This window comes from Meles meles, chromosome 7 (genome assembly GCF_922984935.1).
Source record: "Meles meles chromosome 7, mMelMel3.1 paternal haplotype, whole genome shotgun sequence".
NCBI lineage: Eukaryota > Metazoa > Chordata > Mammalia > Carnivora > Mustelidae > Meles > Meles meles.
This window is the reverse complement of record NC_060072.1, coordinates 96,828,859-96,856,351: the sequence shown is the minus strand read 5'-3', so window position 1 is coordinate 96,856,351 and position 27,493 is coordinate 96,828,859. Positions and strand designations below refer to the sequence as shown.

Sequence of the window (27,493 nt, the reverse complement as noted above, 5' to 3'; positions counted from 1 at the left end):
GAGGAGGCGGCGTGAGGCGACCACGGCGGGAGGAATGAAAGTGGCGGTCTCACCGGCAGTTGGTGCCGGGCCCTGGGGCTGGAGGGCTGGGTGCCGTGAGGGCGGCGGGGTAGTGCGGCTGCTCCTGATCATCTTTGGCTGCTTGGCCTGCGGCTCAGGTACCGCCGGGGCAGCCGCCGCCTTGTGGGCGGGTGCCGAGAGGGTTATATTTAGAAAAGTGGGGAGTGTCCGCAGGGTGCGGACGGTTTTTCCGCAGTGGGGTGCGGACGTGGTGTGGAAAAAGCAGCTTCGTCGCCGTCACTGAGGGATCAGGGCTTTGGGATGGCCAGGGGGAGCTACTAGAGTGGGGAGGAGCCTGGAGCCTTTTGGCAGAGACTGGAAGGGAGGCCTGGACTGGGTGAGATGCGGTCCTGGGGGCTGCATCGCGCTGCCTGGGCCTCCTTGGTTTTCCTGGTTACAAGTGAGGGGACCCGAGTTCCATTGCTGGCGGGCAGAGTTGCCACTGGAGTGGGGGCATCCCATTCATTGAGAAGTTAGCAACACCTTCTGAGCGTCTGTTCTGTCCAGACTCTGGGCATGGGTGTGGCTGAACGGATCATTTTAATTCACTGAAATGCAGTGAGTTCTATCTAATGTCCTGTCCTTATAAGATCCTGGCGCTGTTAAATTTGCGTTTCCAAAAAAACAAAAACAAAACAAAAAACCACCACCAACAACAAAAAACATCATTTCTCCAGCAAACTTATTGCTATCTACCTATTGGATGATTGGCTTTGGGCTGAAATGAAACTGTTTCCCTTTAACGCTCTAACTCATAAAACCTAGAATGTTTCTGAAAACCTCCTACCCTCTTATCAAATGCACAACACAAAAATAAGTGAGGTTTCCAAGTTCCACTGGAGAGAGTTTGAAACGTGGGGTTCGGGATAATCCTATCTTGGAAACACAGTATGCTCTCACCTCTCCCATCCTTTGCTGCCTATCTCATGCTGTCACTTAAAGATTATCCGTAGCTGCAGCTTTAAGTTTGTCTCAGGATCCATAGATCTAGTTCCAGGTGTTACGTCCTCCGGCAATGGTTTGAGTCCCCCCCACCCCACCCCCACCCTGGTGTGGGGGTGTGGGGCAGGGAAAGAAGGTAGTAGGTCTGCAGGAAGGTACTTTGCCAGAGGAGAGGGCCAGAGTAACATTGAAGGGCTACTTATGGTCTGAATGAACTTGGGCCAGATGGTTAACCTCTAAAATGGGGTAGTGGATTGGGGGGTTGAAAGAGAAAAATAAATGCAAAAATGTCTCTACCTAGTCAGTGCTCAATCAGCAGACACTTTAATGAGACACTTTTATGAGAGGAACAGGGTCTTCTTAGCTTGCAGGAGGGTAGACTTAGGTTGATGTTCTGTGTGACTGGGTAGATCATGTGTGTGGCAGCTACAAACAGCTGATCATGTAGTACAGAAGAACTTTCTAAAAGCCAGATGTACCTAAAGATAAAATGCAGTACTTCGAAAGGTAGGTAGTATTTTCTCATTGGAAGTTTTTGATTATAAAAATGATGTGAGTTTATTTTATACTATTTGGGAAGCACAATTAAGTATAAAGAAGTAGAAAAAACCCTCACCGTTTATTCCTTTCAGAGACAATCATTGTAGCACACTTTCTCCTGGTCTTTTTTTTTTTTTTTTTTTTATGTGTTTCTAATAAAAAAAATTTGGAGGGGCACCTGGGTGGCTCAGTGGGTTAAGGCCTCTGCCTTCTGCTCAGGTCATGGTCCCAGCATCCTGGGATCCATCGATTGGGCTCTCTTCTCAGCAGGGAGCCTGCTTCCTCCTCTCTCTCTGCATGCTTCTCTGCCTACTTGTGATCTCTGTCTGTCAAATAAATAAATAAAATCTTTAAAAAAAAAAATTTGGAGGGTGCCTGGAGGGCTCAGTGGGTGCAGTGTGTGACTCTTGATCTTATGGTTGTGAGTTCAAGCCCCACATAGGGTGTAGAGATTTCTTAAAAATAAAACCTTAAAAAATTTTTTTAAATTGATAATACATTCATAGACCTGTCAGCAAGCCAGTTCTCCTTGGAGGCCACCCGTTATTTTTTATTTGATTTTGTAGCATGAGCATTTTCTTTCTTTCTTTTTTTTTTCTTTTGTTTATCTGACAGACAGAGGTCACAAGTAGGCAGAGAGGCAGGCAGGGAGAGAGGAGGAAGCAGGCTCCCCGCTGAGCAGAGAGCCTGGTGCGGGGCTCGATCCCAGGACTCTGGGATCATGACCTGAGCCCAAGGCAGAGGCTTTAACCCACTGAGCCACCCAGGCGCCCCCATAAGCATTTTCTTATATCATTTAAAATTCTTTTTAAATGTTATTTTTATTTGTATTCCATTTTTTGGACAGACCATTTAATGTTTCTGAAGTAAATGTGTGGTGTTTCTATTGTTGGTTGGACATTTATTGTATTTCTAGTTTTTCATTGTAGATAACTCTTTGTGAACTTTTTGTGTATAATTTTTTTTACTGCATTTAGATTATATTTTTAGAATAGATTCTCAGAAATAGATTTATTAGATCAAAAGCAAAAACATATTTAAGACCCTTGAAACACCTTGCTGAAATATTTTCCTGAAAAGGTGTGCTTGTTTACACCACTAACAGCACTATTTGCTTGTGACCCATATGCTTGCCAGTATTGGATATTTCAGCATTGGATATATACACCTTTATTAATTTGATAGACCAAAAGTGGTGTTTTAACATTGCATTTCTTTACATTTGCATTATTTTGAGGGAGCACCTCCTTTAGTAGCTATTTAATTTTTCTTTAGACTAAGATTTTTTGGAATGTGTGTGTCCTTTGTTCTTGGTGTACTTGTAATTACTCTTTATTGGAGTTTTTCTTTTAAGATTTTATTTATTTGGCAGAGAGAGAAGGAGAACATGCGAAGCAGGGGGAGGGACAGACAGAGGGAGAGGGAGAAGCAGGCTCCCGCTAACAGGCAGCCTGATGGGGCTGGATCCCAGGATTCCAGGATCATGACCTGAGCCCAAGGCAGATGCTTAACCGACTGAGCCACCCAGATGGCCCTGGAATTTTTATGTACTTTAAAAATCAATTTGTATGAACTTTCTAATATATTAAGGGTATATATATTTTATAATCTATTGACTTATTGAAAATTTTTCTTTAATTTGTTTACCCTCTTTTACTTTTTCTTTTTTTTTTTAAGATTTTATTTATTTATTTGACAGAGAGAGAGAGATCACAAGCAGGCATAGGTAGGCAGAGAGAGGGGGAAGCGGGCTCCCCGCTAAGCAGAGTGTCTGATGCAGGGATTGATCCCAGGACCCTGAGATCATGACCCAAGCCAAAGGCAGAGGCTTAACATACTGAGCCACCCAGGCACCCCTCTTTTACCTTTTTTTAAAAAAGATTTTACTTATTTGAGAGGGAGAGAGAGAGCCAGAGAGAGCACACATTGGGGGAGGGGTAGAGGGAGCAGGGATCCCCAAGGACAGTGATCTGACCAAGCTGGCTTGTCACTGCTCAACTGACTTGGGGCTCAATCCAGGACCTGGGATCATGACCTGAGGCCAAGGCAGACACTTTTTTTTTTTTCCCCTCTCTTGAAGGCAGATGCTTAACCTACTGAGCCACCCAGGCATCCTTACCCTATTTTCTTAAATTGAAGTATAGTTGACATACAATGTTATTATTTTCAGGAATACAGCGTAGTAATTTGGCTAATCTATGCATTACTCCATGCTCACTCACCACAATAGGTGTAGTCCCGTTTTACCTTTTCTTTTTTTAAATTTTTTTATTATTATTTAAAAAATTTTTTATTTAGTTCATTTAACAGACAGAGATCACAAGTAGGCAGAGAGGTAGGCAGTGAGAGAGGAAGGGAAGCAGGCTCCCCATGGAGCAGAGAGCCTGATGCGGGACTCCATCCCAGGACCCTGGGATCATGACCTGAGCCAAAAGCAGAGGCTTTAACCCATGGAACCACCCAGGCGCCCCTATTTATTATTATTTTTAAAAGATTTTATTTATTTAGGGTAGAGAGAGAGTACGAGGGGGGAGGGGAGAGGAGGAGGGAGAAAGAATCCAAAGTAGACGCCACACTGAGTGTGAGCCCCAAGTAGGGCTTGATCCCACCGCCACCAGATGATGATCATGACCTGAGCCAAAACCAAGAGTCAGTCGTCAACCGGCTGAACCACCCAGGCACCCTCCTTTTATTTTTTTAATTTATTTTATTTTATTTATTTACTTTGAAAAGATTTTATTTATTTATTTGACAGAGAGAGAAAGAGAGAGAGAGAGAGACAGTGAGAGAGGAAATACAAGCACAGGGAATGGGAGAGGGAGAAGCAGACTTCCCGCCGAGCAGGGAGCCCGATGTGGGGCTTGATCCCAGGACCCTGGGATTATGATCTGAGCTGAAGGTAGATGCTTAACCAACTGAGCCACCCAGGTGCCCCTTTTTTGATTTTTTAAATAGATTTATATTTTTATGTAGTCACTTAATTTTATTCTCTAGAGTTATTTCCCCTACTTTATGCTTAGCCCTCAAAAATTGAATTTCTATCATTTTTATGCTACTCTTTAATTTTTTTATTTTACTTTTTAATCTATAATTAATTAGTGTTTGGTGTAAGGTGAGGATCTAGATAGGTCTTATTTTCCAAATAACCAGTCAGTTGTTCCAGCATCCCATCGAATGATGCTTTGCTAAGTGCACTGTTTAAGATGTTATTTTTGGGGGCACCTGGGTGGCTCAGTGGGTTAAAGCCTCTGCCTTCGGCTCAGGTCATGATCTCAGGGTCCTGGGATCGAGCCCTGCATCGGGCTCTCTGCTTGTCAGGGAGACTGCTTCCTTCTCTCTCTCTGCCTGCCTCTCTGCCTACTTGTGATCTTTGTCTGTCAAATAAATAAATAAAATCTTTAAAAACAAACAAAACAAAAAGATGTTATTTTTTAAGAAGGCTTTTAAGTATGAGCTGAATTACCTCTTGAAAGAGATGAACAGGCTATTTAAGAGGTTGTTTTTCATGACTTTTTAGGGTTTCTTCCTGTCCTCACATAGTTTGAATCATTTTTATTGATTCTACCTGTAGATGTTAAGTGATTAGTGCTATTGATTAATTTGTAATGACTGTAAGCAAGTATGAAGTTATTAACCTTTGAATAACTACTTTACGGGTAAATGTGATAAGCAAGTTATGATTCACTACAATCCATGAAGGCATTTTCTAAAATCTCTGGGCTCAGAAGACATTTTCTTGAATGTTTAATCTGTTCTGCTTTTTAACATGCTGGCTTTTGAGGGAAGAGGAAGAAAGGTGGTGTATATCCTTTTGCTACAGGAAGCACAAAATTTTAAGTGAACATTTTGACAACTTGTATATGTTTAAGGTCACTTGGTTTAGTTCTGTGTTAACAATTTAACCTAGAGCTGGAGTGGTGATTGTTTCACAGAGTATCCTTTTGGCTGAATTGGTGTATTTTACCGCTCAGTAACTTTCCAAAGATGTGGCTGGCCAAGGTGCTGATTTCCATAGGGAGTTACTGCTAAGGACATTAGTTTATTTATTTATTTATTTATTTATTTATTTATTCACTTACTTGAAATTGTTTCCCTAGAATGTTGTGTAACTTGGGAAAATGATGAACTAGATTTTATTTATTTATTTAATTTATTTATTTGACAGACAGATCACAAGTAGACAGAGAGGCAGGCAGAGAGAGAGGAAGGGAAGCAGTCTCCCTGCTGAGCAGAGAGCCTGATGCAGGGCTCAATCCCAGGACTCTGGGATCATGACCTGAGCTGAAGGCAGAGGCTTTAACCCACGGAGCCACCCAGGGGCCCCGACAAACTAGATTTTAAAAGATAGTGCTTATTATAGAGCCATTTTATTTCTTTAAGAAAATGGTATCAGAGAATTTTAAAATTAGTTTCAAAACACTGATACCTTTTCTTGGCATTAAGTTTCTCAAATGCCCTGTACTATTGACATTATTTGTATCTTTCTATCTTCTTGAAAATAACAATGGACTTAAAAATGTGTAGTTTTCTATTACTTGGTGCTGTTGGAGGGAAGGGGTTACCAAGTGTGACTCTTGTTCTTGTTTTTTTAATTGAACAAGTGTATGTTTTTACTTTGGGCTTTGTTGTTTGTTTGTTTAACAAGATGAGATTGGGAGGCAGACAAACCATAAGTGACTCTTAATCTCACAAAACAAACTGAGGGTTGCTGGGGGGAGGGGGGGTTGGGAGAGGGGGAGTGGGGCTATGGACATTGGGGTGGGTATTTGCTATGGTGAGTGCTGTGAAGTGTGTAAACCTGGCGATTCACAGACCTGTACCCCTGGGGATAAAAATACATTATATGTTTATAAAAAAATTTTTAAAAATGAAAAAAAAAGATTTATTTAATTGACAGAGTGAGAGATAGCAAGAGAGGGAACACAAATAGGAGGAGTGGAAGAGGGAGAGACAGGCTGCTGCCATCAGGGAGTTGGATAGAGGTGTCAATTCCAGGCTCCAGGAATCATGACCTGAACAGAAGGCAGACATTTAATGACCGAGCTACCCAGGTGCCCCTACTTAAGGCTTTGTACACAGATTGGATGTTCTTTTAAGGAAGTGATAGATTCTGTACAACATCTTTTTTTTATACGTCCAGTGTTTTTATATACCTCAATGAATTTGTCAGTACAGTAGCATTAGCATTCACATAACCTTACTCTCTTTTTTAAAAAGATTTTGTTCATTTGACAGATCACATTTGACAGATCACAAGAGAGAGACAAGAGAGAGAGATCACAAGTAGGCAGAGAGGCAAGCAGGGCGGGCGGGGGGTGGGGGGGAAGCGGCTCCCCCCGCCAAACACAGAGCCCATCGAGCTCCATCCCAGGGCCCTGGGATCATGGCTCGAGCTGAAGGCAGTGGCTTAACCGACTGAGCCACCCAGGCATCCCAATAAGCCTTTTTTAAAAAAAAAAGTTCTATTTATTTAATTAATCTCTGTACCCAACATGGGGCTTGAACTCACAACCCAGAGATCAGGATTTGCATGCTCTTCCCACTGAATCAGCCAGGTGCTCCAAGAAAAATAAACTCTTGAACCATATTTATGAGTGGGTATTTATCAGTACATTTGTGGGCTTGCTAGTGAGACCTCTTTAAAAAGTTTCATTTTATAAAAGATAGTCTAGGGGGAAATTCTAATTACTACTGGACTAAACCCTAGTGAGAAGCTGATAGATGGGGGGGAGGGGGTTCAGAGCATGCTACCTCAAAGTACAGCATCTTGGCATATTGAATGTTTTTAAACTGAGGGAGTTTAAGAAAACAGTAGAAACAGGAAGATCTCTCTGACCTCCCCACCTCACCCTTCTTCTGTGAAACAGACCATAAAACCCTGTGAGAGGCGCCCTCCCTCCCTCTACCTGAGGAAATGCAGATAAGGGGATGGCAAGAGGAATCCAAGCAAACAAGCCTCACTCAGTTTCCCCCAGCTTACTACAATTACCACGGAATTCTTTACCGTATCACACTCTTTCCCAAGTGTCTACTCTTCATGAAACGAGGCAAACTGTTTCTTTGGGTCTGCATTTCCTTATGAAGGCTTTCTTGTCATGTAAAATTTTTATTAAATGTGTATGGTTTTCTGTTGTTAATCTTTGTCAGTTTAAATTTTCAGACCCAGCCAGGGACCCTAAGAGGATAGAGGAAAACTTTTTCTTCCCCTACAATGTGAAGGCTGAATTTCCTTCCCTTTTCCTTTCTTTTTCCCTTTTCCTTCCCCTTTCCCTTTTCTTTTCTTTCTCTCTTTTTTAAAGATTTTATTTATTTCTTGGAGAGAGAGTGCCAGAGCGAGCATGAGTGGGGGGAGGGGCAGAGGGAGAGGGACAAGCAGACTCCCCGCTGAGCAGAGAGCCCATAGGGCTCTAGCCCAGGACCCTGGGATCATGACCTGAGCTGAACAGATGCCTTTTTTTTTTTTTTTTAAGATTTTATTTATTTATTTGACAGAGAGAGTGAGAGAACACAAGCAGGGGGAGCAGAGGGAGAGGGAGAAGCAGGCTCCCCATTGAGCAAGGAGCCCAAACAGGGAGCCTGATGCAGGCTCTGCGGGACTCCATCCCAGGAGCCCAAGATCATGACCTGAGCCGAAGGCAGATGCTCAACAACTAAGCCACCCAGACGCCCCTGAAGGCAGATGCTTAACCAACTGAATCACCCAGGTTCCCTAAGACCGAGTTTTTCAAAACATTAAAATACAATTCATGTATAATAAAGCTCACCCTTTCAGTGGTTTTTAGTATATTCACAAGGTTGTGCATCCATCACCACTGACTAATTTCAGAGTATTTTTCTCACTCCGAAATGGAACCCCATGCGTTTTAGCAGTCACTCACCGTTCACTTCTCCTCCCAGTGAGGAGAAATCTTTCTGTCTCTCTGGATTTGCATATTCAGGACATTTCATATAAGTGGAATCATTCGATATGTGGTCTTTTGGTCTGGCATCTTTCATTGAGAATGTTTTAAAGGTTCATCCACGTTGGAGTATGTGTTAGTACTTCCTTTTTTTAAAAGGATTTTTGAAGTTTTATTTACTTTTTTATTACTATTTTTAAAATTAATTATTTTTATTAACATATAATGTATTATTTGCCCCAGGGGTACTAGTACTTGTCAGGCTTACACATTTCACAGCACTCACCATATCACATACCCTCCCCAATGTCCATAACCCAACCACCCTCTCCCTACCCCACCTCCCCCCAGCTACCTCCAGTTTGTTTTGTGAGATTAAGAGTCTCTTATGGTTTGTCTCCCTCCCTATTCCACCCTACAACCCAGCAATCGCACTACTGGGTATTTACCATAAAGATACAAATGTAGTGATCTGAAGGGGCACATGCACCTGAATGCTTATAGCAGCAATGTCCGCAATAGCCAAACTATGGAAAGAGCCTCGGTGTCCATCAACAGATGAATGGATAAAGAAGATGTGGTATATATATATACAATGGAATACTATGTAGCCATCAAAAGAAATGAAATCTTGCCATTTGCGACTACGTGGATGGAACTAGTGGGTATTATGCTGAGTGAAATAAGTTAATCAGAGAAAGACAATTATCATGATCTCTCTGATATGAGGAATTTGAGAGGCAGGGCGGGGGATTTGGGAGTTAGGAAAAATGAAACAAGTACTTCTTTTTATGGTTGAACAATATTCCACTGTATAGATGGGTATATCACATTTTGTTTTATCCATTAGTTCATCAGTGGATGTTTGGATGTCTACTTTCTAGTTATTGTGGATGTTGCTGTTATGAACATTCATGTACTAGTTTTTGGGTGAGCTTGTGTTTTGTTTTCCTGGGTATATACATAAAGTGGAATTGCTGGGTCATATGATAACTCTATGTTTAACTTTTTTTTTTTTTTAAGATTTTATTTATTTGACAGAGAGAAATCACAAGAGAGGCAGGCAGAGAGAGAGGAAGGGAAGCAGGCTCTCCGATGAGCAGAGAGCCCGATGTGGGACTCGATCCCAGGACCGTGAGATCATGACCTGAGCCGAAGGCAGCGGCTTAACCCACTGAGCCACCCAGGCGCCCTCTATGTTTAACTTTTTGAGAAATTGACAAACTGTTTTCCAAAGAGGCTGCACCATCTTACATCCCCAGCGGCCCTTTATGAGGATTCTAGTTTCTCACATCCTGCCTGGCCAGCTCCTGTTACTGTCCTCTTTTTTATTTTAGTCTTCCTAATGGATATAAGGTGGTATTTCCTGGTGGTTTTGATTTGTATTTCTCTGAGGACTAATGATGTTGAACATCTTTTCATGTCTCTTGGCCATTGTGTATCTTCTTTGGAGAAATACTTATTCAGATCCTTTGCCTATTTTTACAGTTGGGTTATTTCTCCTCTTATTGTTGAGTTGTAGTTCTTTATATATTCTGGCTAGTAGACCCTTCTCAGATATATGATTTGCAAATATTTTTTCCCATTCTGTGCATTTTACTGTTTACCATTTTGTGCATTTTACTGTTTACCATTTTGTGCATTTTACTGTTTACTTTCTTGATAAGGTCCTTTTTTTTTTTTAAAGATTTTATTTATTTATTTGACAGAGATCACAAGTAGGCAGAGAGGCAGGCAGAGAGAGAGAGGAGGAAGCAGGCTCTCTGCTCAGTGAAGGCAAAGGCTCCCCGCTGAGCAGAGAGCCTGATTCGGGGCATGGTCTCAGGACCCTGAGATCACGACCCAAGCTGAAGCAGAGGCTTTAACCCACTGAGCCACCCAGGTGCCCCGATAAGTTTCTTTGAAACACAAAAGTTTTAAATACTTATGAACTCTGATTCATCTGTTTTTTCCCTTTGGTTGCATCGCCTAATCCATGGTCAGGAAGACTCAACTTGTGTTTTCTTCTAAGAGTTTTGTAGTTTTTGCTCTTATGGTTAGGTTTAAGGCAGAAATTAACTTCTAAATTAGTCATAGCTTCACCAAAGCCATTTTGGACTGGCAAGTATCCTTGCCTTTTTTGTGTGTGTAACTTTGGTATTTTAAGGTTTGGTTGAGGTTTTTTTTGTGTGTGTGTTTTGGGTTTTGTTTATATTCAGTTTATTTATTTGTTTATTTATTATTTAGTATAATTTATTTAGTTTAAATCTACCTATCTTTGTACCTAGACCAGAGTGATAACTTAATTTCCACTTATAATAGCATTTAATAAGTTAGTACAATATAGAACTCAAGGAAAAAGTTATTAAACTATTTTGTGGTAAAGAAGGTAGCTTGTGCAAACTTGGGTGGGAAGGTATGAGAGCGGTCACTTTTAAGCCTTGCCTTGGCTGGGATTGAATACAGACTTCTGAATGGAGGCTCTTCTGTCTTGGCAAAAATCTAAGGCATGCATATATTAATTGACTGCTCTTAAAACCTGAAACAAAGCAGCTGGAAAAAGGAACTTTGTGATCTTTTAGTATCTTCTTAAAGTACTGTATATGCAAAAACATTGCTAAGTCTGTTCATCCTACTCAGAAAAAGGGTAGAGGAAATAAGTAGATGACGTTACTTTGGCTGTGCCTTTATAAGAGAAGCAGGACCTGGGTGTAAATCTCAGTTAAGTTATTCACTACCTGTGTGACTTTGGGCAAGTTGCTTAATCCTTCTTAAGCATCAATTTTTGTTATTATTATTATTTTTTTAGATTTTATTTATTTATGTGACACAGAGAGACAGTGAGAACGGGAACATAAGCAGGGGGTGTGGGAGAGGGAGAAGCAGGCTTCCCACCAAGCAGGGAGCGTGATGCGGGGCTCGATCCCTGGGACCCTGAGCCTAAGGCAGAGGCTTAACCACTGACCCACCCAGGCGCCCCTTAAGCATCATTTTTTTTTTAATTTGTGAAACGGGGATTATGAGAGTCCCTGCCTCATAGCACTGTTGGAGAGTGAAAAGAAAGACAGCATACTGTCTTAGTAAGCACTTACTGGGGTGCCTGGATGGCTCAGTGGGTTAAGCCTCTGCCTTCAGCTCAATTCATGGTCATAAATCCTGGGATTGAGGCCCACATTGGGCTCTCGATGCTCAGCGGAGAGCCTGCTTCCTCCTCTATCTCTGCCTGCCTCTCTGCCTACTTGTGATCTCTCTCTCTCTCTGTCAAATAAATAAAATTAAAAAAAAAAAAAGCACTTACTAGTAACTTTTATTATTGCTTATTCAGGGTTAGTGCCTATAATATCTAATTTCTTCTCTCGTTTCAGTTTTCTTGTTTCTTAGTCCCTCAGATTTTAACCCCAATTTTGAGAAAGTGGTCAGTGGTCAGTATTGTAACAGCATTGCCTGGTAACAGGTGGTAGCTGCACTTTTGAGCACAGATAAGGGGTAGACTTGAAGAATTCACTGTGTTGTGCACCTGATACTAATGTAACATTGTGTGTCTACTTGAATTTAAAAAAGAAAACATTAGGGCGCCTGGGTGGCTCAGTGGGTTAAAGCCTCTGCCTTCTGCTCAGGTTATGATCCCAAGGTCCTGGGGTTGAGGCCCACATCAGGCTCCCTGCTTGGCAGGGAGCCTGCTTCCCCCCCACCCCCTGCCTGCCTCTCTGCCTACTTGTGACCTCTCTCTCTGTCTCAAAAAAAAATAAAAATAAAAATAAAAAATCTTTAAAAAAAGAAAAAAAAAAAAAACAGTGGTCAGGTTAATTCTTTTTTATGGAGTGAATTGTAGCTATTACCTTGTTCTGTTATACTCAGTTCTTGTTTCCTTTCTTTGCATAAAGCGGGAATCAGTGCAAGCGTGGTCATGCTTCAGGAATCCGAAGTTCATAATTCGAATCACAGGCAACAATTCTGTTATAAAAATGTGCTTATCCCAAAGTGGCATGATGTGTGGACACGGATACAGGTAATAATTTGGAGGCCCCTGACTGGGGCAACTTCTGTGAGTATCTTGTCTGTATGTGATTAACGAGTACTTTGATATATTGTCCCCTATCAGCAACCTTGGGGTAGGGTTCAGATTATCCTGAATTGGGTTTTCATCAGTAAGCATTTATACTTTTTTCCCCTCTCTGTCTCTGTTCCTTTAAGTAGCTTAGAATACTTGACCCTGAGGTAACCTTCCTTCCTCTTTTTCCCGAAGAAGCTTCCTTCTTGTCCTCTCTCTCCTTGCATGCGCGCGCGCACACACACACACACGTACATGCGTACATGAACACACATGCACTCCCCACCCCCCGCCAGGCCTTATGCCGTCTTTGGCCTGGAAACTGTTGCATGCCTGTCAGGATGTAAACTCTTGTCTTGCTGTTCTTATTCTATTTTGATTCAACACGAAATGTTTCGTAAACCCCATGCCTGAAGTTTTCCCTTGATAGAATGGCTTTGGTTTCATTTATTTCATAACACTATTAGGCCACCTGGCAAGCGAGAACATCTGGCTGTAATAATGATTGAACAAAATGAGTCCTTTTGGAAACGCCGCTGCTGCTGTAAGCATAGTTACTGATAAGAGCGTTTGTTGTTCACATCAGAAACCTAAGGGTGGGCTTGTGGGTTTTTTTAATTTTCTTTTTTTTATTGTCTGATATAAAGATCACATTCCATCTGAGACACATTATAACCAACATTTACCCATAATCAGTGATTTGTGACAAAGGGTTGAACTTCTCAGCCTGTCATTATGGGAAACATTTTCAGTGTTCTGGGGCTGTTTCTGCCTGGCAATTTTCTTAATATTCTAGAGCCTTGTTTTGTATGATCTCTCATAAATAGCTGCAGGACTAACTCAGCTCGGAAGTCTTTTTTCCTCCTGTGTTGTTCTGCTTAATAGTAGATTCAGATCATTAACAACAAGACATTCTAACAGCTGCCTCTGTGTGCTATGTGCAACGTTATTTGCCCAATTATATTTGAGCTGTTGCATCTCTGTATTTCGTATAAGCTTTGTGGAAAACTGGCACTATTACTGATTTAGCTATTTACTCTGAAGGTTTTTTAAATTTGTATTTATGAAAATTTAAAGTTCCTACTTCTTTCTCATGCTGGTTTTACTTGTGTTACAGATCCGGGTAAATAGTTCCAAACTGGTACGAGTCACCCAGGTGGAGAATGAAGAGAAACTGAAGGAGTTAGAGCAGTTTAGTATCTGGAACTTTTTTTCTTCCTTTTTAAAAGAGAAATTGAATGACACCTATGTAAATGTGGGTCTATACAACCCAAAAACCTGCCTCAAAGTTGAGATTATAGAGGAAGACACCCAGTACAATGTCACTGTGACCCGGAGTAAGTCTTTCCTCTGTTTTTCTGGTGGATTCTATCGTGAAAAGGGCTTTGGAGAGTGTAATTAGCGAGACAGAGAAGTTAGCTCAAGACAACTCCCTTTTGATTCTGATCATGACCTGAGTATACCACTGTTGCAAACAGTTAAGAGAGTCTCTCTCCCACATACAACCCTTTAGACTTAGAATAAAGACCTCACCTAGGTGGTTCAGAGTACCTCCTTACCTAGGTTTGTGAAGACTTGTGTCCTAATACTTTCAGTGGCCCTGAGCTGATATGCTTAGTGTTCTTCAGGGTAAGACACACTTATTCCTGCTCTGTGGGCACTCCTAGACAAAGTTAGGTGTCTTGGATATAAAGACCTATATGTGAAGACCTGAGTCGTTAAATAATAAAAACTGACAGCAAGCAGAACTGAATATGAATATTTCACAAGTAAAAAGGATTTGTGGAACCGTAAGAAACTATGAAAATCATTGCAGTTGAAGCCTTATTCAGTGGAACCAGGAGAAGTTTTCCCTTTTCTGAATGTATGAGAAGGTTTCACAGAGGACTAGAATAAGTATCCTATTGAACTTTCTGACTTTTGATCTCTCCTTGGTTACTACCGAGGGTCCTGGGATGTTGTGAATAGCAGAAACATCCCTGGGTTTTGTTACAAAATAGGTTGTGCTCTTCTAACTACCCTATGGTTCCACAGGCTTTTTTGCTTGTATTAGAATTTGCCTTTTGGAGTTTTGTTTGTTTGTTTTTGTGCCCCTTTCACTTGTACTGATTCTTCTTGCTCCTGCTCTGTTTGAGGGCCTCCCTGAGACTCAGCTCTTGAATGTGAATGCTGTGGGAGTGTCTGGTATGCCACCAAGGGCCTCTGCTCGGGGGGTGCCCCCTGGTCCTGGGTGAGATGTGTTTGAGTGTAGGCTTTTCCAACACAGTGCTTGTGTAGCAGAAGGAAGTAGGTGGTGGTGTTGGGCAAGAAAAGCAGCCAGTTAGAGAACAACAGAGGGCCCAGACCCAAAGTTCTAGGCAAATCTGCTGAATCGGAACCTGCGAGAGACTTTCAAGTGAAAGCCGGAGTGGTAGAGACCCCTTGTGGGTGATTGCATGAAGTGCTGAGAGCATTAGGCCTAGCTTTATCTGAAGCAAAGCCTAGTTTCTTTTAGCCTTAGCATAAGTAACCAAAAAAAATATAAGATCTCCAAAAAAGTAGAGGTTAGACAGAGACCTACTTATATTTCCTGTTTGGAAGGGTTCCCAGGCTTTGTGTGACATTTACAATGCTGTTTAGGTAGGTTGTTTGTGTTTATAGTTAACCCCTGAACAGTATGGGGTTGGGATGCTGGCTGATTTACTCCACCCCATCAGTCAAAGATCTGCATATAACTTTTGACTCCCCAAAACGTCATTATTAATAGCCTACTGTTGACAGGAAGACTCACTGATAACATAAACAGTCAATTAATTCATATTTTATATGTTATACATATTATATGCTGTATTCTCACAATGAAGTAAGCTAGAGAAAAGAAAATGTTACTAAGAAGCCGCAGGAAGAGAAAATACATTTACAGTACTGTGATGTATTTGTCAGAAAAAGTTTGTATATAAGTGGACCCGTGCAATTCAAACACATGTTGTTCAAGGGTCAATTGTACTTTATTAGCTGACCTTTAATGCCAACATTGTCTTTCATTCTATAATCCTTTATACTGTTTGTTTTCCCGATCAAACAGAAGTCTTTATTTGTTTCAGGATTTGACCCCAGACTCTTCTTCATTTTCCTTCTTGGACTTATGCTATTTTTTTGTGGAGATTTGCTGAGCAGGTAGGTTCCAAGGTTGGAGTGCAGAACGATGAGGCTTAGACCCTGCTTTACTTTTATCGTGAGGAAAGAGCTACCCTTCCCTTTTCCATGAGCTTTATGGCTAGGCCATTCCCTGCTTGGGAAAAAAAAATCTTTAAATACTTTAATACATGTTACAATTTTTGCTTTTTTCTTATATTGAACAAGATTGGCAAGAATGAAAGTCTCCTTTTAGGTTGAGCCATCATGTGATGGGATTTAGCCAATACACCACCACCTTTTCCACCATTTGGAATGACATGTTAAGTCCTCCTTTTTCCAGGGCCATGTGTTGGTGAGTTTCATGCCATTCAGAGGTAAAGGAACAAACACCAACCACTTATGCATTTCCTGTTTTTAGGAACCTCCCAGCTAAGCTAGGTAAAACTGACATGTACAAATAAGAAGAAAACACAGGTAACTAAACATTGAACAAATGTAGAATTGACATTAACTTTGTACAAAAGTAAAAAGAATATTTGTGGAATAATGAATGAAAGCTACCCATTGGAGTTTGAAGTTGGGCTGGAGTGAGATTGGTAGAAGCGGTTCCTTATTTTGGGGATCCTGAGAGAAACTCACAGCGAGGGAGGAATGCCTGGCAGGAAGAGCCCGGTGTAGGATCCGGAGCTCTCTATTCTAGGCCCTGCATCTGGCCTAGAAAGACGTTTATCTTTCTGGGCAGTCAGTCCAGTTCCAGTTTTCAGTGTCCACTCGGGCAGTGTCCTTGTACCTTCTTTTTCCCCAGTGAAGCTGGGCAGTTCCTTAGAAGAAAGATTCTCCTTAAAACTGGGTTGGGAGAGATGCTGTGATGGGATTGCGCAACTAGGCAGAGGCTTACTGTCGGCATATGTTTGAGGGGTCTTACTGATACCCATCCTCCTGAGCTGGCAGCAACCGCATTGTACCAGTCCCATCAGTGTTCAGACCTCAAGATTTAGACATACACTTGCTCTCATCTGATAGCTTTTTTCTGTCTTTCAGCTGGGTTACTTGTTCTTTTTTTTAAAAAATATTTTATTTATTTATTTGACAGAGAGAGAGAGATCACAAGTAGGCAGAGAGGCAGGCAGAGAGAGAGGGGGAGGCAGGCTCCCCGCTGAGCAGAAAGCCTGAAGGGGGGCTCGATCCCAGGACCCTCAGGTCATGACCTGAGCAGAAGGCAGAGGCCCAACCCACTGAGCCACCCAGGCGCCCCTGGGTTACTTGTTCTTGTTCAAACGATGCCATGTGTGAAGACTGCGCACATAGTCATAAAGTAATGTTTCTCTCTGCAGAAGCCAAATTTTCTACTATTCCACTGGGATGAGTGTGGGTATTGCGGCCTCTCTACTAATCGTCATTTTCGTACTGTCCAAGTTCATGCCCAAGGTAAGTAGCAGAATCCTCATCTGCAGTCAGGAGGAACTTGGAAAGTTGAGGGACTGTTTTCTTGGATAATCTTACAGCACTGAAAATTTGCATTTGTGACTGATAAGTTAATGTCCTTTTTCACTGATCTTTTCCTTGATTCAGAAAGGTACTTTCCATGATGAAACTTGGAGTCTGATTGCATACAAACTCCCCCTTCTTATTTAAAATCCTGTGCACAGTGGGGAATTAAAGTCTCCTTCCTATTTGCTGATTACATAGCCAGGCTTTTAAGTTATTTAGCACCTCATTTTCCCAGTGGTCTTTGCATACTGTACCATTTTAAATATTAAGGATGTCTTCTTAAGGGATGTGGTTTTTGTGCATTTTCAGTAGGTTGAAGTTTTAAAAAATCGTAGTTCCATTTTGCTGGTTTTATGTATGGAAAGCCTGTTGTAACTTTTTGTTTTCACTTCTACTCTGTCTTAGAAAAGTCCCATTTACGTCATCCTGGTGGGAGGCTGGTCCTTTTCTCTGTACCTCATTCAGCTAGTTTTAAAAAATTTACAAGAGATCTGGAGGTGTTACTGGCAGTATCTTTTAAGTAAGTGTTGTTGGTTTTGCTTTCCTTTTTATATGTTTATAGGTTTTTTTAGTTCATTTGATCCTGAAAAGATGTTGCCTGCTTACAGTCCATGCCCTTTTATTAATCTTTAAGAATCATAGTTCTTTACTTTATTTCTAACCCTGTGTAGTCGTCACATTAAATGAAAATGGTGCTGCCAGGGAAAAGACTTTAATTGGTTGGTGTTTATAAGTATACCTCTCTTTACACAATAGGCATCTTTCTGAAAAGTTATAAATTGACTTATTAATAGTATCATATTTTAAACGCACTTGAAGACCTTAAGAAGCAAAGGACTCTGAATTTTTCTATGAAGTGAAGATCCTTTGGTTATACAGTTGATAACCCTTAATCTATCTTTTGAGAGGGGATTAATCTGGATTTTCATATATTAGGCTTTTTTAAACAGACTGTTCCAGCGTTGTTCAACATGTAGCTTTTTTTTTTTTAAAGATTTTATTTATTTACACGACAGACAGAGATCACAAGTAGGCAGCGAGGCAGTCAGAGAGAGAGGAGGAAGCAGGCTCCCCACTGAGCAGAGAGCCTGATGCGGGGCTCGATCCCAGGACCCTGGGATCATGACCTGAGCCGAAGCCAGAGGCTTAACCCACTGAGCCACCCAGGAGCCCCTTCAACATGTAGCTTTAATCCTCCATCTGAACCAGATAAATTTGGAAACAACAGAAAGAGTAGATACTTCAAGAGATAAATATGTTTGAGTAGTGAAAAAAGCGTGAATCCTGGGTAAAGATCTTATCCATTTTCCTAGTTTAGTAGGCACCATGTAGTGAATGCACTGTTGCTCCCCGCACAAATTATTTTTACCAGTTATAGATCAGAAAGAATGTTTTTCTGATAACTCTTCTCTTAGGCTATGTCCTCACAGTCGGATTCATAAGTTTCGCAGTCTGTTACAAGTACGGGCCCTTGGAGAATGAGCGGAGCATCAACCTGCTGACCTGGACCTTGCAGCTGATGGGCCTATTTTTCATGTATTCCGGTATCCAGATACCACATATTGCCCTTGCCGTTATCATCATTGCACTGTGTACTAAGAACCTGGAGTACCCTATTCAGTGGCTGTTCATCACCTACAGGTGACCGAAACGCGATATGACTTTGTATTGAAACACACCGTGTGGGATGCACTTGCAGCAAAAGGGTACAGAGGCGTTGACCTGGGAGCCTTTTTGTTCATGGAAATTGATCTTATTATGCTTCTGCTTTTGTTCCTTCCAAGTCTTTCTTTTTAGACTCTCTCAAGGCATTTTTCTCATTTTATTTTCATCATTTTATCTAAAATAAAAGCATCCAGTAAAGTGTCATGTGTTCCTGTTACCACTAGGTGGTGCAAAGCATAGCACTTTTATACCACATGCCTCTGGTCACCTGGTTCCGGATTATTTCACACTGGCTCTCAGATTGCTTTGAGAGTTCTAGTCTTAAGATGTAGTTCAAAGCGTGTTATCTTCTTGCACAGTGAACATGGAGTGGTCATAGATTCTGAGGTTGTCTGGTGGTTTTGTTATACATAGTCAAGGTGATGCCATCAGTTTGGGGAATCTCAAGTTAATGGACCACAATCTTATACCATTTTCTTGTCATTTTTCTACTTTCCAAATATTTTGTCTAACATTTATAGGAAAATAAGTGAATTTATTCACATTAGTGAATACTATTGATTACTCTGACTTGTCATTCCTAGTCTAACACGTCAGGAGTATGTTATAGGTAAAGATGTCTCTAGAAGAAAGGTGGGGTGATGATTCTTAATGTCCAGTCTCTCTCCTGTATACTTGGCACACTGAAGGAAGCTAGAGGGCAGGCTGGATAGAAATTACTGATTAATGATTCATGATGTTATTTTGGTGAGCACAGAAAGATGTGTAAGGCAGCAGAAAAGACTGTCCCCCCTCGTCTCCTGACAGAAGAAGAATATCGGATACAAGGAGAAGTGGAGACCCGAAAGGCTTTAGAGGAGCTTCGAGAATATTGTAACAGTCCAGACTGCTCTGCTTGGAAGACTGTTTCTCGAATTCAGTCTCCAAAGAGGTAAACTCTTGGCCATCTATGCCAGGAATCTATCAGGGTGATTGTGACCTTGAGTTTTAACAGAGATCATACTTCTAGATAAACATTTTGTACTCATAGCTTTGTTTTCCTGCTCATCGAGGGGTAGTTGGGAAAAAGATAAATGTATCATCATATGTTAAGCAGTAGCCTGTTTTCTGCTTCCTCAAGGAACCATCTATTCTAGATTTGATGGCAGCATTGAGAGGAGGAGACTCCAGTACCATATTAAGTTTCCCATGTGACAGTTTTTACATTGCTCTCTGAGTGGTTTTTTTTAATTTTGTTTTGTTTTTTTTTTGGTGGGGTGGAGGGTGGGGTGTTCCCTTTTTACTTGGGCACCACTGTACTGGTGAGTATGTGAAGCTTCAGTTTGGAATTCTGATGGCATAAAGTTTACAGGGCCATAAAGGTGAATAAATGTGTAATGCCCCATAATCTTCCCTTATCAGGATTACAGATGACTAAAGGAACCTTAGCACTTTCCTAACTAAAAGGATAGGCTAGTGCTTATTAAGCAGGATAGGGTTTCATGGGATGTTGGCCTCTGACCCCAGCTTTCCTTTTCTCCTTATTTCTTGCTTTTAGTCTGCTTTCCTGCCAGAGTAGGGCAGGCTCTGTAAAATTTGAGCTGTGAGTATATGGAGGGTTTCACTTCGTTTCTTTTGAAAGAAAACCAGAAAGGACAGAAGGCAGGTTCTTAATGAGTATTATCTTCTCTCTTCCAGATTTGCCGACTTTGTGGAAGGTTCTTCTCACCTCACACCAAATGAGGTTTCTGTCCATGAGCAGGAATATGGATTAGGGAGCATCATTGCTGAGGATGAAATCTATGAGGAGACATCCACTGAGGAGGAGGACTCAGATTTTCGGTATCCTGCTATCACACAACAGATCACCTCCTGACTTAGGTGGTGGTTCGTTATTTTTATATGAACTGGCTTGGCACCTCAGTGGTCCATGTTGCATGTGTGCACCATTGCTTCTCAACTCCTTGAAACAGGGTGAGATAGTGTAAAACTTCTCCCACTGAAATTAGAAGCCGAAGTAGGCCTCCCTCTGGAAATGGTCTTGGTGGTCTCCATGGGATCTCTGAGGGAGAATGGGTAAAGCAGTGAATGCTTTCAATGCTTCCCATGTTTATGTTTCAAAAACAAAAACCGATGACCACAGCTAGCACGGCGTTCTAGCCCCTCTTAAAAATTGACTTGGTGGAGGCATTTCTGCCACCACAGCTGGCACTCAAAAGTGAGAACTGTGTTACATGTGTGGTAACCCTTTGCGGACCCTAGGCTGCGTCTTCCAGAGAGAAATCCACAAATCTGAGCCTCCTTCACTTCTGCTTTTCTTTCAGAGACTTTAGAATATTCCTTGTTTTAGCTGTTTTAAGAGGAATATAGATTTTTATTTCTGTCTTGCTTTTGAAATGAATATATTTTTTTAAATGTCACAAATTCATGTTCCAGAACCAGGGAGTACTCCGGATTGACAAGCCCATGGGCCCCTACATGTTTGTTAGTATGGGTCAGCCATTAAAGCCCCAGAATTGTTCTGTTGGGGTTTGAATTAGTTCTCACACATATGATGTTCTAAGTCTTGCTTGTTTTTAGGAACATGCCTGTGAACTCTTCTGTAGGGGAGGTCTGTCAGGATTTTATTATATTTAAGTTTTAATTCTATCTTAAGAAGACATTTGCATTCTTTCCTTGCCATTCCTCCAGCCCCATTTGCCCTTCCAGGAAGTGTCTATTTCCTCAGCTGTGAAGTATGTACAATTTAGAGTTCGTTTCATTTCTTATATTCTCTTCGCCTTCATTTGTAGCATTATTCCTGCAAGTTGGGAGAAGTGATCATTTTTGAGAGAATTTTTTACGTGTCCTCCATTTTTCCTGTCAGTGGGACACATATCTTTGAGTTGCTGTGGAATCAAGAAACTCTCCTTTTCCTTTCTCTTCCTTTGTCTATCCATTCTACCTGTTCTTTTCAGCCTCTCCTTACCACGTGTACCCCGCTCCCTCCCCCACCATAATCTGGCTAATTTGCAAGCCCTGAGACTGTCTGTGAAGTTTCCTTGGTATAACATAAAACTGTAGCTATGTAGCGGCCACAAGTTGCATTGCCACGAAATAGTCCTCCACGTCACCTTCATGCCTCGGATATTCATTCACCTCTCAGAGTCAGACACAGTTTTCCATGAACTTAGTATACTTACTTGCAGTTCCATTTCTGACCAGAGATTCATGCTGCCTTTTATTACAGTGGCATTAGTTTCAGATTCTTTTGCCATTGGAAAGTACCCTTATAAACCAGCAATGTCATTTATGAGGGAGCAAATTCCCAAGTCTCTGTCATTTGGTTGGTTCTGGCTCAGTGATCTTCACCCCCGTACTTTGGAAGAGGCCATAATGACTCTAGGCAGGAATGTGGGCACTGACGGCGGGAGCACAGCCGCAGGTACCCTGGTCCACCGGGATCACTGAGAAGGCAGATGATTTTTTCAAAAAACTGTTAATGACTCCTTCAGGCTAGCCATTTAGCAGATAATCTCGACGGCCCTGGGCTCAGTGCTGACTTCCAAAATGTCAGCTCTGAGATTCCCATCCAGGTGGCCAGTTGATTATTACCACCAGTGTTTTCCACAGCTTTACACTGTCCTAAAGTGACAACTACCTCAATTGGCAGCAAATACACATACAGTGGAAAGTGAAAGGTCAGGATTTGGGCAGATGCCGTGGGTTAAGGTTGCAGGGCAAAGGAGCTTTATACTGGGAAACCTTAATGCCTTTGTAAATTATGTACATGGTAAAATTTTATCCCTCTGCAGAGAACTGTTCGGGCCTCTGGAATATACTATTTTTTGCTCTATATTTATAGAAATCGGGATCCAGCATATTTGAGCAGCAGTTAATTTGAAAAAATAATTCATCTGTACAAGTGGTCTCAGGATTACCCGGAGACTTCGGTGCCTTCCCCCAGAGAGCTTGTTCCAGAGGCGGTGGTTTGCCTCCAGGGTGACTTTCCCTGCCCTGCCTCTTATCTTTATCTCGGCGAGAAAGTGCTAAGAAGCAGGGAAAGAGTCTTGTCTTTTTCTGTTTTGTTCAACTCCTCATGAAATCTCTTTTCCATCTCCAGATCACTTTTTTCCACCGAGTTTGAACTTGGGGCGAGTATAGTCAAACCCAGTGAGTGAGTGAGTGAGTGAGTGTGTGTGTGTGTGTGTGTGTGTGTGTGTGTTCAGAGACCAGAACTGCAGGCAGTGGAGGTGACCGTGGATCCTGCAGCGTGACAGCTGCTCTGAGACTGGGAAGGACGACGGTGCCTTTGGTGTGCTGTGTGTCCTTGCTCTGCCTGCCCGTGTGGCCCTGCCCCAGATGGTTCAGTGCCCCCTTGTGCCCACAGATTGCTTGACTCCATAAGCCTTCTTCAGGAGCCGCTCTTGTCTCCCTCTTGGCCGTTTAGTCTGCTGGCTCCGTCGCTACTTGAAGCCCCCACTTAATTTTCTCTGGCAGTTACAGCTCTTGCAATTCAGCATAGTCTCGTCTCTCAGACTGATCTCATCCAAAAGGATTGAGGGGATAACCATGGACTGAACTGACACTGGAGCCACGTCTGCTGCCACGTCAGCATCAGCGTCTTGCTTGCAAATACCAAGCTGTAAATTGGCCCCAGGGCTGAGGGTCTCTTCAGCATCGGAAATCTATCACCCCTAATTGATCTGACCAAGTTACGGAGAGCATGACTGCCATTAATGGGAATATGAGAGCCAGCTGGCCTAAAACCTTTCCTCCTTCACTTTCCCACTCAGATTGCTTTCACGAGACCTGCAGAACCAATCACCAAAACTAAGGACAGGTTTAGCAACTTGGATGTCTTCTAATAATGAAGTCCTACCAGCTACTTCATCCCACCAAAACTAGTTTGTTTTCTCCCCCAGATTCATGACTTTTATGTCTGTTACAAAGGGAGTTTTGCTGATCACAGGCTTTGGGTTCCACTGTTCTATTTTGCACAGATACATCCCATCTGGGGCCTAGCCCTCTCTCCAAGGACCATGTTCCCTTCAGTCCAATTCCCAACTGGCATATACGTTAGAGATTTGATGAATGAAAGGACCCAAATAGGCCAGATAGTCCTCCCCGGCCCTGATATCCATAAAAAGCTTGGAAATGGATTATGCAATTGCCCTCAATCTTTTTGTTCCAGAAGAAAAGATGAGCTCAGATGGATGCCTGCGTAAAAATGGTTCTTAGCTGTGTATTCATAACTTTTCTCTGAATTGAGTAGTGAAAGTTGAAGTAGGAGGAAAGGAAATTAAATGTCCTTCTAGTATTCCTTTGGACTCAGGTCTGACATATGAGATAATAACCTATATTGAAATGCCAAGAACTTTATCTCAACCAAGGAGAGGACAGTTTGACAGATTTATTATGCCTTCATGTTACATAGGCATTGAAACCAAGTAATAAACATATAAAATAGCCATTTGCACAAGGCAGGTGCAGCTAAAACCTCTTGTTTATGTTTTGATGTAGCAGAAATTGATGATTATGCTTAAGGAAGCCTATGCAGTTATGGTGAGCCAGTGGTATCTCTCGGTAATGTAGCTTATGGCCCCAGTTGCTTTTGAGTTAGGTTCTAGGTGGTTACTACCTTGAAAAGGGTGTTTGGTGCCTTATGTGATGGGAGCCAGAGCCTGCTAGGAATGGACAAAGCAGATTCATGTCTACATCAACATTCAGCTTTAGTGGGGGGGTGGGAATGGCACACAGCCTCCCCAACATTTGGGACTTTGGGCTCTCATATTCCCTGCCTGCGTGTGTCATCTTCCTCTTCATGCTCTTGACAGTAACTTGAAAATGGTGAAATCATCTTCTGTGAACTCTCCTACAGTGTGGGCAACATTCGTATCATGTTAGCATACTAGATAGCTCGTAGTGTGAGTGTTAGAACTGTTAGAGCCTGCCATGGTCGCTGTTTCCCATGTTTGCGGACTTGGTGGTGAAATAGCAGGGCTAAGGAATTCCTAGGTAAGTTTTAACCCATGGGTAATGCCTTAGTGTTGTTTTAAAAGATTTGTCATTTATATTTAAAACAAATGATCATGAATGTTTGAAAAGAACAAAACGATCAGGGATGGCTCTTTGCCATGGGTCTCATTTTCACTCTTTTCTGTAAGAAAAAATAACAATGTCTTATTATATATTTTTTCATTTTTATTGTACAAGTTTGTAAGTAATCCCAATTTTAATAAAGTTTTATAGACTATGTAGTAGTCTCTCTTAATGAACGTGTACTTTTCTTACTTGGATCTCTTGAGGCAATTAGCTTCTAAGTTTCATCTTTCTGATGAGGTGGTGTTGCAAGCCATCAGTTTTCCTTTTTTTTCTTACCCACCACTGCCCATCCTGGGTCTGCCTTGGTCTGCTTCCATCCTTGGACTGGATGATTTTCCAGCATGCCCGATCTCAAGGGGGAATTATTCCTGCAGGAGTCACGGGATGTATGACCATGCAGTCTCACAGGGAAAAAACATGTATAGGCCATTCCTGGTTCAGGGAGCTACTCCGATTGTATTTTAGTTCTTCTTCTTCTTTTTTTTTAAGATTTATTTATTTTTATTTGAGAGTGAGAGAGAGCCTGAGTGGGGGGGAGGGGCAGAGGGAGAGGGAGCATCTCCAGCAGATTCTCTGTTGAGGGCAGAGCCCTACTCAGGGCTCCATGTCACAATCCTGAGATCATGACCTGAGCCGAAACCAAGAGTTGGACACTCAACTGACTGAACCACCCAGGTATCCCTACTTCTTTCTTTTTAAACGGTACCTTTTGTGGGGTGCCTGGGTGGCTCAAATGGTTAAGTGTCTGCCTTCAGCTCAGGTCATCATCTCCAGGTCCTGGGATTGAGCCCCACTTAGGGCTCCTGACTCAGCAGGGAATCTGCTTCTCCCTCTCCTGCCTCTCCCATGCTCATGCTCTGTCTCAAATGAATAAATAAAATCTTTAAAAAAATAAAAATAAAAAATATCCTTTGTTTCTCTGCTGGGATGAGAGATGGACCTGTGGATCCAGCTGTGGGATGTCTGCCAAGAGCTTTGTGTAGGGAGAGAGGGGGCAGGGCTGCAGTGAGTATTAGGGGGCCATGGAATAAAAACTTCAATTATGTGTAGGCCCGGCTTCTGTGGGAGGAGTCTGGTACCTTCCATTTTCTTTTATGTCTTAGCTATTTCCTTTGCTCTGGGGGATCCGTTAGAGTATTTGCATTAATTCTCTACCTGTGTCCTCTCTTCCCAGTTATTTAGGCTACATGGAAATCTATTGTCCATTTTTCAAAGACCATAAAATAGGAAGAACCAGAGTGGAGACCATATGTAAATTTATGTAGATGAACACACACTAATGGCATCTTCTCTCCCTTCTATAACTATACTAGGTAAACGAGATGGAGGTGATTATTAATCATTGAATTAATAAAAAAGCATTATTGCTAAGTATGCAACACCATAGGGTTTTAGTAAGGACAAAAAAAGATAAAAGTATGTAAAGAAGTTCTTCTCAAACTTGAACATGCATAGTATCATCTGGGAAGTTTGTTAAAATGCAGACTTCTAGGGGCGCCTGGATGGCTCAGATGGTTAAGCATCTGCCTTCGGCTCAGGTCGTGATATCCAGCCCTGGATCGAGCCCCATATCCGGCCTCCTACTCGCTGGGGAGTCTGCTTCTTCCTCTTGTCTGCCTCTCCTCCTGCTTGTCCTCTATCTCTCAAATAGGTAAATAAAATCTTTTAAAAAATTGCAGACTTCTGATACAATAAGTCTGGGTTGAGGCCCAAGATTCTGCATTTCTAATAAGCTCCCAGGTGATTCAGATGTGGGGTGGACCTCACTTTGAATAGCAAGCTTGTTGCCTGGCACACAATAAGTATTTAGTCAATGTTACTGACCCCAAATAATTTGTGAGAGTCAAGAAGACCCTCTACCGCCAAACATCTTCACCATATCTGAAAACTTCTGTGTTTTTATTTTGTAGCATCTTTTAAAAATGAATATCCTTGGGAAGACTTCCGCGTATGTATTAGTTCAATCAGATTACTGTCTTCCCAGCCCTGCCAATAATCAGTGCTTAAAGGATCTAGAATTGTTCTTTTTTTTTTTCTTTTTGCCAGCTCTATTGAAATATCATTTATATACAATAAAATTCAGTTTGGGTTTTGCTGACTTTTGACAAAAGGAGTTAATTGACAGTTGTGTAACCACTACCGTAGTCATGATACAGAGCTTTAACATCGCCCCCAGAGTTCCCTCATGCCCCTTATACAGACTAGAAATGTTAATGGAGAGAAGAGGAAGGGGGTTTCAGAATCGAGGTGGAGGAAAACCAGCAGCTCCAGTTACTTGAATTTTGCCTGGGGATCAGATCCCAGTCCTGCATGCCCCAGGCTGCCTCCTCTCCATCACTCCAGGAATGCTTTGACAGATTTTGAAATCCCCACGGACTTGGAAGTGTATTCATACCTCATCAATTTAGAGTGACCCATTCATCCCAGTGTGGCCAGAACCTTCCTAGTTTAATTTTCAAGTTCCCACGTTTAAAGGACTCGCCGTAGGTCCCAGACAAACTAGGATGGTTGGTCACCCCAGCTGTGATGTTGATGCTGTTGTGTGATGCCTTCTGTCATGGAGCACATAGGAGGCACTCAGAAAACGAGTCAGTGGGTGGACACACAGATAAACCCCTCACTGTGGGTGGCTGCAGATTCTTGGCCTGGAGAACAGAGAGACCTGGATTCCAGACCGGGGTTGCCG

The 27,493-nt window shown here is 42.0% G+C and overlaps 1 protein-coding gene across 1 annotated transcript; it reads left to right on the top strand.

Annotated features, from left to right (window-relative positions):
• Nucleotides 1-25,060, top strand: NEMP1 (nuclear envelope integral membrane protein 1). The gene is made up of 9 exons (XM_046011528.1): nucleotides 1-158; nucleotides 12,305-12,429; nucleotides 13,589-13,808; nucleotides 15,555-15,627; nucleotides 16,923-17,016; nucleotides 17,485-17,599; nucleotides 18,495-18,720; nucleotides 19,502-19,675; nucleotides 20,422-25,060. Exons 1-9 carry the CDS (start codon nucleotides 35-37, stop codon nucleotides 20,597-20,599), a joined length of 1,329 nt encoding a protein of 442 aa, XP_045867484.1. The 5' UTR covers nucleotides 1-34; the 3' UTR covers nucleotides 20,600-25,060.
• The last annotated feature ends 2,433 nt before the right edge of the window (nucleotides 25,061-27,493 follow it).

What these genes read in the sequence shown, in the direction of transcription:
- NEMP1 (XM_046011528.1), top strand. Translation starts at nt 35, where the DNA reads ATGAAAGTGGCGGTCTCACCGGCAGTTGGTGCCGGGCCCTGGGGCTGG. An exon ending in TGTCCAAGTTCATGCCCAAG is followed by an intron (nt 17,017 to 17,484) that starts GTAAGTAGCAGA and finishes ACTCTGTCTTAG; the next exon opens with AAAAGTCCCATTTACGTCAT. An exon ending in CGAATTCAGTCTCCAAAGAG is followed by an intron (nt 19,676 to 20,421) that starts GTAAACTCTTGG and finishes TCTCTCTTCCAG; the next exon opens with ATTTGCCGACTTTGTGGAAG.